Raw genomic sequence first — 13,086 nt, 5'->3', positions numbered from 1 at the left:
ATCTTGATAATTTTTACTGAATTCCAAACTGTATTTCAATCTAAAAAGGAAAAATTAAGAAGTATGTTTTTCTTCCTTATAAAGGGGAACGGCCGTTTCAGTGTACACTGTGTGAAAAGGCATTTAACCAGAAGAGTGCTCTTAAAGTCCACATGAAAAGGCACACAGGAGAGAGACCTTATAAATGTGACTACTGTGCAATGGGATTTACACAGAAGAGCAATATGAAACTGCATATGAAACGGGCTCATGGTTACACTGGTATGTAGCACGGTGGTAGTACTGCTGAGGTCAGGAATCCATATATTTTGTTAGGAGAGCACAGAGCATTTCCCTTAAGTTACTGAGGAATCAAGCACGGATAGCCAAAGACCACAGTTGGTGAGATAGTAATTGAACATGCAACCAAAAAATCAAGTAGAAACAGCAATTTGTTGCTTTTTATGATTCCTTGTTTTTTTTTATGTGGAGTTCTGTGTACAGAAATACAGAGTTGAAAAATTACTCCAGGAGAGCAGTTTATTGTATTAGATTAAAAAAAAACAAATTCAAAAACCATCTAATGGATGTACAGTGTCTGAAGTAATTGTATAATACTGTTCCCATCATGATTCCTTTATTCCCAAGTGCTATATTTGCCTTTTTCTTACACCATATGTCAACTCATACTCAATTGCCTTTTTCTCTTGTACTTTGGTAGGTCCTGTTCAAGAGCCTGCGAGTCACCAGGAACAAGAAGGGGAAGACATTAGTCGTGCTCTGAATTTAGAAGAAGTGGTACAAGAATCTTCAAATGAATGGCAAAGTATAGGCAATGTTTTTCGGTAACAGCTTGAAATTTGAAATTTAAAAATATTTCCGGGACTTGAACTTTACAGTTAAAGCTTCAAGCATTGAAGATACTAACAATAGAATAATATATTATAGTTTTTTTAACTATTTACAAAAGATACCTAAAAGATTAATTTTTTTTTTAATCTTGTAGAAGAATATTGGGAAAACTTCAATTTAATCTGTGCTAAGTTGTCTGTGAATCAGTGAACTCAGGTAATGATGTATACAGTTTCATCTTTGAATTCACAGCCAGTATATCTATTTAAAAATAAACTGGAACTTTATATCAGAATAGAATGATTCCCATTTTTAATGGAGATGAAGAATAACTTCACAGGAAAATCATGAAACTGTCAGTCAACTTTTTTTTTTTAATGTGTTTAAAAAAATAATTGAGATTGGAAACAAAGTGTTGCAGTTAATGATGCATGCAGTATAAAACAGTGGAGTTTTGCCCTTTTTTTTCTTACAAGGCACAGGAAAAGGCTGTATTTCTTTTGAAAGCTTTCTTTTTTAGTGCATTTTGAGAATTTGTTATAAAAAAAAAAAATACTGCAAGCTTTTCTTGAGTTAAACTCTTGAGAGGGAGCATGTTCATTTTCATTCCAACCACAGAGGCAGATAGATGTTAGTTTTTACAGTAAAAGTCTTGAGGTTTTGGACTTGGCAATAATAATTAAAGATCCAAATGAGAGAAGGTTCCAGTAAAAGCCTCTGTTGTTGTTTGCTGTACTGGGTCAGCAGGTACTGTGTATCAGTATCTGTGGAAAACAGCCATATACTAAATCTGTGAGGTAAACAAGTACCACTTTGTGGTAGCTGTGAGAAAGTTAGATGCACACTAAGTCACCTATACTACACAATGTTCCCCAGTGCTGTAAACAGTTATTACTTTGAATCTGTAAATTCCTTATTATTTTCTTTGTGGATTTTAGAAATATGTTACATTTATTTGTTGTTTATGTCATTGTTTCAGCAAAACTACCTAGCTGACTGAGTATTGCTTTCAAAGGTGCCACTTGTTAAGTATATTCATTGCAAAGAAACACTGGAGTAAAAGCATAGTTGTCTTGTAGACATTCCAAAGACAGAAGCTGTTTTCTTATGTTTGCCTTGTTCTTTTGAATTTTATTTATATGTTACATATATATAGATATATATATATGTGTGCTTATATATGTATATATATATATATTTAAAGTTTACGAGCCTCTGTGTGGCCAATCAGTATATTTTGTAAATACTAATCCCAGTTGCAAGGAGTTCATCTGTTTGGTTGCCACAAGTACTTCTAGATCAGTGGTGGATATGTTGTACTATAATACAGACTTGGACTTTAATTTTCTTTCTAAAAGATAATTGTTCTCAGATCCAAAAAGCCCTTTTCTGTAAATATTGTCTATATTCTGTCTGTGAACAAATTAGTTATTTCAGATTGCTGAAGCAAGAAATGCTGTTGGTTTTGATCGGGCATCTCTTAATTCTTTTGTTAACTGTTCAGCATATGTATATAAGTAATATAGTTGGTGACATGGAAATAACACTTTTGTTATGTGGAATATTTAATTGAAAAACATGCTAAATAATATTACTTTTTTCCAAATTCTGTTTCGTGTATTTTTTTAAGCATACGATTCTGGATTCTAGGAGATTGGAAAAACTGTTTACAGAAATGCATGTTTGACTATTAGATGTGAAGAATAAAGTTCTCCCAGCAGTGCCTTCCCTTCCAGGCAGCCTGTGAATGTTTCAGCTGTTAAAGAAAGACATTATATTTTGCACCTGTCTGACCTCATGGATAGCACACTGTTTATCTGTAATAATACAGAAAATGTGCTGTGATGCGTGTACCATGTATGAAATTTTCTCCCTGTTATTTCAGGGAATACTGTATAAATGCACAGAGGACTTGGAACTAGGTGATCTTGCACCCCAGACCACTTAATGATTCTGTGATACTTGGTACACACAGCCTAAAAGCTGATCTCATTAGTAAAAAGATGGTATTTTTAAAGGGTCACTTCTCAAAGTGTTATACTTTGGTTAGAGGCAATGAATCTGTTCAGCAAGCCTTGGAAGTGTTAAATAAACAGTGTGAGTTATGGAGTCAGCTGGCATTTTTCCTGAGTTCAGTTTGCTACTCCTGCAGCACTTGGAATCCTGTCAGCTACAGTAATAGACTTCTAAAAAATTTATTTTTAATGTTGTATTTGATTTGCTTCCCTGCATCCTCTTCACCCGTGAATTTCAAGTGTCTTGACAGAGGTTCTTATAACCTTCGTAAGATTGAGTTGGAGCTTTTCAGAGCAGTGCATGTGTTGATGTTAAGAACAAATACAGACACGGTAACAGTATGTTGATATTTTCAAAAGCAGTGTTAAAGCAGATGCTTCATGTAAGGAAGCAGAAGAACTCTTGTTCTGAGGACTGCTTGATGTGTCACATTGTATAGTGGGCAAGTGGACACTGTTCTTTCTGGCTTGTCTCTGCTCACAGTTTCTTTTGGTTTGTGTCCATTCGTTGAGAACATTAAATTACACACTCCTGGTATCGGCTGTGCATTCTTGTTTCAAGAAAAATCCTTTGCTTAAAAATCAAATGGCCATTTAAACTGCTGGTTTTCCTCAGAACTACTAGTGTGTAACTAAAAGAACAAATTTCAGGCTAAGTTTATCTCTTTTTGTATTGGGAAAACAATGTTTTCAAGTACTGTACCTATTCCTCTAGAGGAAGTAAATCAAAAAAAGTCACTTTGACCCTCTGGCAAAGATTACTGAGGGGAAAGGAGAGTGATGAAGGCAAGGAAGAGGTTTTGGTTAAATTCTGTTAATCTACAATGCAGTATTTTGAAAGATGTATTTCTCTAGGTTTTTTACTTTAAATAATCTTTCACATTTTTGAGGGCTGTTTGTACCACAATTGTTCATGAAGGGGACTGGTTTTTATTTCCTGCTCATAGACATTTTATGCCGTGTAATATACCTCTGGTCTGTAGCTGTCACTCCACAGACACTGGGATTCCATAATTCTTGTGTCCTATTGTCAACCTTCCGGGCTATGCAATGGCACTAGAAGCCTGTGTGCAGGGTCCCAGGGTGTCATTGTGTTATTTTCTAGTATCTGAACATTACTCATAAACTCTAGAGGATGGTGGGAGGGGAACAAATCAGACTTAAATATATATGTGTATATATATATATATATATATATATCCTTTTCCTTTGTAAAAAACAAACTGGCCCAAGTTTCATTTCAAGTGATTACTTTATTTCAATAGTGACTATTTTTAAAAGCTGTGTTCCTGTAAGAACAATACGTGTTCCAATTAAATCAACTATTACGTTGCAGAGTATACATCTGAATGAAGCTACAATAGAAAAATGCACATAGCAACCAACAAAGATAATAGATGTAATAGTGTGTGTATACGTAATAATTTTGGCATTTTGTTTTCTTTAGTCTCTATGTATTTTCTATCATCTCATCTTCCATTGTTTCATATTAATGGACACTGATTTAAACCTACAATAGATTTAGATGTGAAATGTAAATAACATATATTTATAGGTAACTTTTACTGGGCACTTATTAGGAATGCTGTTTCAACCTAGGAAGCACTAGCTGTAATCTACAGTGCATAGGCTAAAACTAAAAAAAATAAAATAATTAATCAGACACTTATATGACAGTTTGAAGAAATTGTAAGTTTAAGCAATAAAACAGTGCAATTCAGAAGAGCCTTTTATTTCCCTAAGTGTGGTTGAAAATACCATCTCCACACATTCATTTTAGTAATTTGTGAACAATTCATATCTAAATCTAACTGAACTATAACTTATTTCTACGAGGCAACTACAATACAACAGTTAAATGTTCACAGTAGTTTACTATGAGTTTACTTTGGTGCACTGCCCTTAGTAGGCATTCAGGTCTTACTCAGGCACAAGATGAGCCAATCAAATACAACACTGCTGCAATACCAAGAGAAAGATTTGAAATTCTAATGTGAGATGTGCAGGACTATCTGAGATACCAGTACTGATGGGCTTTCTTTCAGAAATTAGACTTTTTTTGTTTATGTGCTTATTTACTTATTTTACTGCAAAGTTAATGCTATTGCAGCAGAGTTTATGTGAAGCACCAGTGACGTCCAGTGGTCATGGGTGCAGTCTTAGATGTTTCTCTGGGAATATCCCTTGTTTTGTAACTTTAGTCTAACTCAAATTTGAAATCCTCTTTCTCTCCCTCATCTACTCTTTATTCTAATGGTTTGGATGCAATGAGCAAATCATAGTATGGAAAGAATTTCCTTGTTGCTATTGCTCCACATCATATTGATTCTTCAACATCTGCCCCCTCCCACACTTCACATGCCTTGAACTCCCAATGTTTGATAAACCTTTCCATGACTGCCTAATCCTGTTATGAAAATAAATTATTCTGTGAGTGAGAGAAGGAAGATTAAAACAAAACAAAAGGAAAAAAAAAAAACAAACCAAAAAGAAAATTTGGATAAACAGTCCTTACAACTTCTGCACACGTTGGATTTTTTTTTTTTTTAACAGCAGTGTCTCAAAAATTCATTAACAGCAGTGCTCAGTATCGAAGACATTATAGCTCTTTATTTGTAATTCTGATGTTCACTAAAAGTAAACCAGAAGGGTTGAGCTTAAATTAGGTGCTTGGGAGAAATAAAGGAATCCAGCATACAGTTAGGGCATCCTGAAGAAGAATGGGTAAAGTCAGAGATCTTGTTACTTCACATAAAATAAGGGAAACATCTAGCAAAGCTACTTTTTGTGTTCCTTTCATTCAACTGTTGCTCAGGGATTGCCAATAGAAGTTTGTATCATCTACTGCATGCAGAACCTAATTGGCATTAAGTAATGGATTGCATCTATCTAGGTAATTGTGGCAGCTGTTACTAATTTTAAGGCAGTTATATTATGAAGCAGAGTACATGATCCTTGGATGGCATCTTGGAGCTTCAACGCCTAGCAATGGGGGAACCAGACCGCGATCCAGGTCGGGACCCAGAGCCTCCCTGTGGAGGGAGAACAGAGTTGCATTAATTAGAAATTAATATATATTTGGGGCTCTGCATTGAAGAACATCAACCTGTTGTAAGTATGACAAAATTTAAAATACTATCTAATGAAAATAGCCTGCAGTTTCCCTATAGTATGTCACTAAATATTACTGGGATTTTTCGCTTCAGAAAGATTTCTTTTCATTGATTTTCACATAGGATTAACTTACTGCCATTTAATCTTCCATAGAGGACTAGACAGTGTCTCATTAATAACTTTTAAGTGCATGTTCTTATTCAGGCATTCCTAACAAAAACGATTTATTTCCTTGGACAGGATGGAAAATTTCATTTTTATGAACCCTGTACTGTGTGTATACTTTAAAACAAGGTGCAGGACAAAATCTCCAAACCTTGCATATGAGATGTAATAGTTTCACATCTGAAAGAACTGAAATTTAATAGTTTTATTCTCCAGTAAATTCTCAGTGTTATATCAACATGAGGCTTATAGGGAAAGCTCAGATGCAGGTACAGGAGAAAGCTAAGAAAATATAAAAGGGCTAAAATCTGCCCTATTCTTAGAAATAATAAGGAAGTGTCAAACTCTGAGGAAAAAACTGTGACAGTTCATAAATCTGCACTTGAGAAAAGAAGCAGTTTTAGAGCAAAGATGATTCAAGCTGAGATTCTGACATTTAATTTTTTGGAATTTGAGATTAGACTAACTTGGTATCCTCTTCCTTAGATTTAGCAACTCTTCTATAGGCAAATCTTGAAAAATGCACTTAAGACCACAAATGTGAGATGGCGTGGTAATTTTTACTATAATTAGGTGATGACTGAACTGTTTACTTAAAAAAAACCGCACATGTATACTTTGAGACTTCATTTTCTTAATTTGTGTTTTTCTCATCTTTTAATGCTGCCTCCTTAATTTTACAGAACTGTTACAGGAAAATTCAGTCTAATTCATTAGGTAATTGGGTTTTTTCTTTCAAAGATATCTGAAAGAATGGATAACTTTTTTATATTACAAGATTGTTGACCTATATAAAGAAACAGTTTACATGCCTGCTGCTGTAAACATTAGGTTTAAATCAAATAGGCATGAATAAAACTCATATCAAAGTTCCAGAAATTATAATGCCTGGGAGAAGGTTATCTAAAAAATACATAGTGGTGTATGTATGTCTCAGCTATATATATAAAATTCTAAGCTAGAATAGCCATGATGAATATGCAAAAAAACGGGGAATGTTAAATTTCATGAGAGATCATTAATGTGTATTTTCAGATGTTGAAATGATTAAATTTTGCAAATAATGAGTGTATATAGCCATGGAATAGTTCATGTATCTGAACCTCACTTAAACTACCAAGTGCACAACATGAAAATAAGACTTAAAATTTGTTTGATTTTTACTCTGAAGAGATCATTCCTTTTCCTAAATTGCAACATAAGAATTCCTACTACTTCCTTGAAGTTTTTGTGCTGCCACTTCCTGCTGCAGATATTTGGAAAACAATTGTATAAGGGGAGATATAAAACCTAAACTGTTTAAGAGACAAAAATGTCATTTTTGCTGCAAATGAAGGCACTGTTACATCTCCTGTTGAGGAGAGGAATAGTAAGAGTCTGAAATTAACAGCTCTGCTAATGATCTCAGGCCTTCTGACTTGAAGTTAAGATGACTGCTGATGGCATCTTCATGTTCTAATAATGTACTGGGTGATTTGTTATGAGTGAATTCCCTGGCAACATTGCCTTTGAGGGAAGATACAGTCTTCAATAAAGTATCTGCCAGTGGATATAGTCTGCTTTCCATGTGTCTGTTTCCTGACACAGAATGTGGAAAATCCACACAACTGACCTTTTTTCCTGCTCTGTTTTCATTTATTGCCTGTGTTTAGGTGGCTGTGCTGTGCTTTGAAATGGGGAATTGAACCAGACTAAAGATAATCTGACCAAATGTTTGTTTCTAATATGACGGTGTTGTAATATGCCCCACATTGTGGTTTCATAACTTTTAATACTGGCATATTATAGGAGTTCTCCCACCTGGGGTGGGAACAAGCAGGGACTGCTGGAGTTGTTACTGCATCTAAATATGTGTCCAGCACTACCCTTCTGCAGTTTCAATTCTCTTTCATTTTCGCTCTCCTAAATAATTCAGCAGCAGTGAGCTGTCATCTCATTTTTCTTCAGTATTTCAGATCATTTTTGCATTCAGTAACAACACTAGTCCTGGTCCAGGTCTTTGTGGGACATTGTTGACTTACCTTCATTCCTCATGGCCACTAACTGTGTATTTTTATCTTTGTTTCCTATCATATAAGTAGTCCCTAAGCCACAAAATAACCTTCTGGTTTATCCATGCAAGTCTAATTCTGTCAGAAGCTTTAAGGAAATATGGTTGTTTCAAACATGGCAGGTTCTGGAGAGGTTTGGCTTCTCTTTTTCCCAGGTCATTTTTTTTGTACTTAAAGTTCAATTGTACTTTACCAGTTTAAAGATTCTGGAAAGAGTGCCCTGGCCCTCATGATAGGATCCCTTGTGTCCCTTATGAGCAGATTTATGCTCATAGAATTTTCCGCTTCCATATCCTGGCTTGTGTGTTTCACCACCCTGCAAAGAAAGATTGTCATGTATATTGCAAATTATCACATTCAAATTATCATATGCACATGGTAGTTTTTTTTTTTGTGATCACTGAAATGTAATACTCAAATGAGGAATTTGGAGGTTGTTGCAATAAAGCAATCTTTTATGTAATAAACAAAGATGAAGGAAAATGTTAGGAAATTATCTGAATAAATTCAAATCTGAGAGAAGCATCAATCTGTAAAAAATGAAGGTTAACCTGTGTGAAAAAACTTTAAATGTTTAAATTTCATGAGTTCTAAGATGTCAAACACATCAGCTAATATGTGGTGTTCTGATAGTGAAAGAAATGCTTAATGGCTTGAAGGCTTTGATATTTTGTCTTAAAATGCCAGTAATTTACATGCCATCTCATATAAAATCAAACCTGTGGTAGAGAAGTAGAATTTAATTAGTTGTGAGAGAACTGTGGGAAGAACTTGTCTAGGAATTGCTTAGGCATATCTGACAGGAAAGGTGGAACAAAATACTGAGGTTAGTGACAGCATTAGTTTTGCAGACTGTGTAAAAGCAGTTGCAAAAGTGGAATAAGCACCTATCTCATCCCAGCCTTCCCTCCCATTTTGTCCATCCCAGGAGAAGAAAAATGCACCAGATGGGTCTTCCAGAAACCTTTAAAGGAAGAGAGCTTTGCCATGCAGTGGGTTTTGCTCCCTTTGTGCTGAAGCAAAAGAAATTATTGCTGCAAGGGCTGTCAAATTGCAGGATAAGAGCAAGCAACACAATTTTCATCTTAAAAGTGCTGTGGAAGGAGGAAGGAAAGTGGAACAGGAAAAGCAAAATGGCAAACTTGAGACAAAACAAAATTATCACATTGCTGCAGCAGCTTGAGGCAATGGAGTAAAAGATGCTTTGGCCTGGTAAATAAAAGGGCTGTTACCAAAAGCACGTTTGTCACCTACCCAGCTAAATCTGGTGAGGGATAATCCTCTTCCCTGTACATGCAAGAAATAGAAATAATGACATGGTGATCACTATGGAACACAGCATCTGGGTCTGCCATACACAGAAGAAGATGAAAAGATAGCCAAGATTATGAAATAATGGCCAGATAACAAGGCAGGCAGGAGTTGAGAACAACAGTCCTGTGCCATCATTTCATGAAGCAAAAAACGGCAAAATTGTTCATTGTAATTACCGGAACTGACTTTACTAGCCATGGTTTGTCAGTATTACATACTTCGAAAACCAGCTGAGTTCAGTAAATGGAAGGGACAGCTCCTTGTTGCTGAGGCTTGCTTGAAAGCATTACCTATTGTTAGTTCATTACATAAAGCAATCACACCATAAATTGAATATAAAAATCCCTGCAAATGGCTTCAATTAGTCATGCACAAAGTCAGGAAGTGTGTGAGGAAGAGAACCATGGCTTCTATGCCTTAGGTTCTTGCTTTCAGTTGTTCCCTGTGATACCTGTAGACATTCACTTAGTGCCATTAGGGACAGTGAATCAGGCTTGGAGTTGAAGTAGTGGGAAGTAGCCCATAAATGCCTTGAGTCCCTGAAACTGCTTACCTTTGCTTGCATTGGGGGTGGTGTACGGGGTGAGACCTAAAAACCAACACAAAAGAGTTGTCAAACAAAGGCAAAAATAAATGCCAGAAATCATCAGGCCTTTTGCACATTATCCATGAGCTAAAAATGGTAATTGGATTTAGAAGCACCTCTGCTATCTTAGGCTTGCCTGGAATCCACTGGATTTCTGTCCATCTTGAAACAGTAATAATTCCTGAATACTACCAGTGTTAAAGACACAAGGACAAAACCTGTCTATGGTGAAACTGTATAACTGACATGGTTAGCATTTGATTATGCTAATGGGGGTTCACATGCTTTTTGGGTAGCATTTCAGTATTGTTTGTCTTCTAGGTAAAAATTATTTCTGCATTTGAATGGCATAATGAGCTCAAAAGGTACAGTACAATTTGAGGCTTGAAATAAAGGGTAATGATCGGGGAGTGTTTGTTTACTGATGGATTCTAAAGAAAATATTTAATTTGGGTGCATAAGAGGAGGGGAGACTTACAATGTTCTTGAAGAAGTGGACTACAGGGTTGTCGTCAACAGGCCGGCCATGCTGAGATCTTGGGGGGATGGACCCGACATGGTGGCTGACCCTGGCTGCGTGTATGTCCTGAAAAGCAGAACAGGCACGTCGCCCAGTCAGTTGGGAAGGACAGCTTAGCAGCCATGGCATGAAGAATCATTTTCAGGAGAGAAGAGAGGAGGAATATTTGGGAATCTACAGAGATTGCCCCCTACAGTTGCCAGTGGAATGGCAAATATACAGTATGTATAGGGCACATATGTTGTGCATATATATCGATGCATGTGTTCTTGATGTTACAGCCCAGTGTGGAATTAAGCTTCTTACTGGAAAGTTCAGGTAACAGAAACTTTGTAATTTCCCTTAAATACGAAATTTTTCTTAAGTAGGGTCATAGAGTGTGATTTTAGAAAATAAACCAAAATGGAAAAAACCTTAAAATTAGGTTGGATCATTCTGCATGGGAAAGCAGGAATAGATGGTGTATCATTTTTAGTTCCCGAAGACTTTGTAACACTCATGAGCTGCAAGAGCAATGTTATTTTCAGAATGAGGGAACCAAGTGAGGCTGACAATTTCTATTTTAGTAGGGCTTTCTATTTTCAGTAGGGCTTCCTGAGCAGTAGTCCAAATGAAGTCAGATATGTGGTTTATGAAATTGATTTCTGTTGGAAAAAACTAACCAATGCAGAGAAGTTTGGCTGATTTTTATCAGGGTTAGTTTTTTTTGCATGCTGATGATATGTGGGTACTTAATTGTTTTAAAAGCAGGAAAATCTGAATTTTGGATCTGTAAGATCTCCATAATGTCAGTGCTGCTTAGATTCTGCAGCAGTTTCTACTTGATCACTAGTTCCACTGTTGCCAAAATAGCCTCTGCTGCTGGGATTAGGACGAGAGAGTCAGTTACATCAGCCATAGTTTTGTCTTCTTAATCTATATTCAAATCACCCTTTGAAAGCTGCTGACTGCTTTGTCTTTAGGATAAATACCACGGTGTTGCAAATCTGATGGGCTATGAATTGCCACAGGAATGGAGAGAAATTGGGATAGTAAGGTTTTAGAATCTAGAAAGGGTCGAGTTTCTTGATTATGGTGTTCTTACTAATTATTAGGTTCTAATAACTTGGCTTATTGAAAGATTATTGTGCTATAAATACCAAGTTTCTTCTGCCAAATGTCATCACAGGCTTCAACTATCTCCTGTTTTAATGTGTATGAACAGTAGCAAATCTGAAGTAATTGTCAATGACTATTCTGGTTGAGGTTCCTGGTGTTTAAAATAAAGTGTTTTAATTCATATTGTCATCAGCAAACTTCATCTATCTTCAGAACCTTTGATATTATTATTTATTTGTGACAAGTAATTTATATGTTTCTGCTCAATTCATTTTTGAAATTACTCTTTCACCTCTAGATTTTTCTTTCAATTTTTGAACTCCTAGGGAAAAGAAGTAAAATCCAGTGGTGTTTTTCAGAGACTGCTCATGTCTATGTCATAACTGATATCTGTAGGTGTTAAAAGGTAAATTCTAATGGGTTTGAAATTAAAAGAGAAATCTGATTTATACTGCTATAATGGGCTACTGAGATGGTGTGATGTAAGTGGACCTTTTTGAATTAATTCAATTTAACAGTTACCATGTGTTTCATTGATGCGTTCAGATCATCACTGCAAACCTTTCAATATGTTTTAAGTGCTTGGCTTTAAATAATATTATTGTTAAAACCTTACAGGAGTAGAGAAGAGCAACTGTGTTTTAGAAAGGGATGCAATTTTCTTCTTTTCTTTTTTGTTACTGGTCTCTTTTACCCAGGGGCTGCAGCTGAGTTCTCCCCACACCTCTTGCAATGTTGTTAAGAATTTCAGTCTTGAGAGCATTGCCAATAAAAGTCATCCTTGGCTTCCGTATTGATGTATTTTGAAACGTACTTGCCAAGTATGAGTGTGAATTCAGAGCCCTTGGGTATTCGTGGGGAAGTTTAAAATGGAGGTGCCTCTGTTTGTGCCCTTAAAAAAGTTTAAACATACAATAATTCTGAACAGTAACTGAACAGAACACTCAGCTTTTCCTGTTCCCAGTAAGCATTAATGAAATGTTTGACCTCAGTTAAGGATCTCAACTAAGTCAACTCTGCCGCACCTTCAAAAAAGCCAAAAGGAACCCTAAAGCTGAATTATCTTAGTAAAAAAGATTTACCAGTACTAGAAATGTAATCAGTAGCTGGGAGATCTGATAACAAAAACATAGTTTTCAACTTCACTGTGAAACCAATAGTTTTAAGGATTAATAATCTAAATAAGAATTCTTAAAAATATACATAAAATACCCGCAGTTGTCCTGTAAGGGGAGTGATTTATATTTTTTTAAACATTTTGTGTTTTTTTCTGGTGATTCACAGGAAAGTATCATTGTTTTACTACCTACCTTGGTAGTATGGTGGTATGTTGGCCACTAAGATAAAAAAAAAAAAAAAGAGAGTAACTGTGAATGCAGTGCAAAGAAAACA

At 35.7% G+C, this 13,086-nt stretch overlaps 2 protein-coding genes across 18 annotated transcripts in view; one reads left to right on the top strand and one right to left on the bottom strand.

The window, feature by feature from the left end:
* ZNF236 (zinc finger protein 236) overlaps nt 1-5,325 on the top strand; it is a 75,181-nt gene extending 69,856 nt beyond the window's left edge. For all 9 annotated transcript variants that reach the window (XR_012054048.1, XM_030265884.4, XM_030265881.4 and 6 more), the window contains 2 exons: nt 85-261; nt 701-5,325. Coding sequence is in view for 8 of the 9 variants with exons in the window: in XM_030265884.4 (XP_030121744.4) it covers nt 85-261; nt 701-828 (305 nt within the window). In the remaining variant the exon portion in view is untranslated. The remainder of the gene's footprint in view (nt 1-84; nt 262-700) is intronic.
* The window catches only part of MBP (myelin basic protein), a 112,928-nt gene continuing 103,921 nt past the window's right edge, over nt 4,080-13,086 (bottom strand). For 4 of the 9 annotated variants that reach the window (XM_072924020.1, XM_030264003.4, XM_030264005.4 and 1 more), the window contains 6 exons: nt 13,005-13,031; nt 10,555-10,662; nt 10,044-10,079; nt 9,431-9,463; nt 8,370-8,492; nt 4,080-5,878 (listed from right to left, as the gene is read on the bottom strand). In XM_072924020.1, the coding sequence (XP_072780121.1) occupies nt 5,822-5,878; nt 8,370-8,492; nt 9,431-9,463; nt 10,044-10,079; nt 10,555-10,662; nt 13,005-13,031 (384 nt within the window). In that variant the 3' untranslated portion in view covers nt 4,080-5,821. 9 annotated transcript variants of the gene reach the window in all.

The sequence above is a fragment of the Taeniopygia guttata genome, chromosome 2, assembly GCF_048771995.1.
Source record: "Taeniopygia guttata chromosome 2, bTaeGut7.mat, whole genome shotgun sequence".
In the NCBI taxonomy this organism is placed as follows: Eukaryota; Metazoa; Chordata; class Aves; order Passeriformes; family Estrildidae; genus Taeniopygia; species Taeniopygia guttata.
The sequence above is the reverse complement of the archived record's forward strand: the minus strand, read 5'-3'. Positions and strand labels throughout refer to the sequence as shown.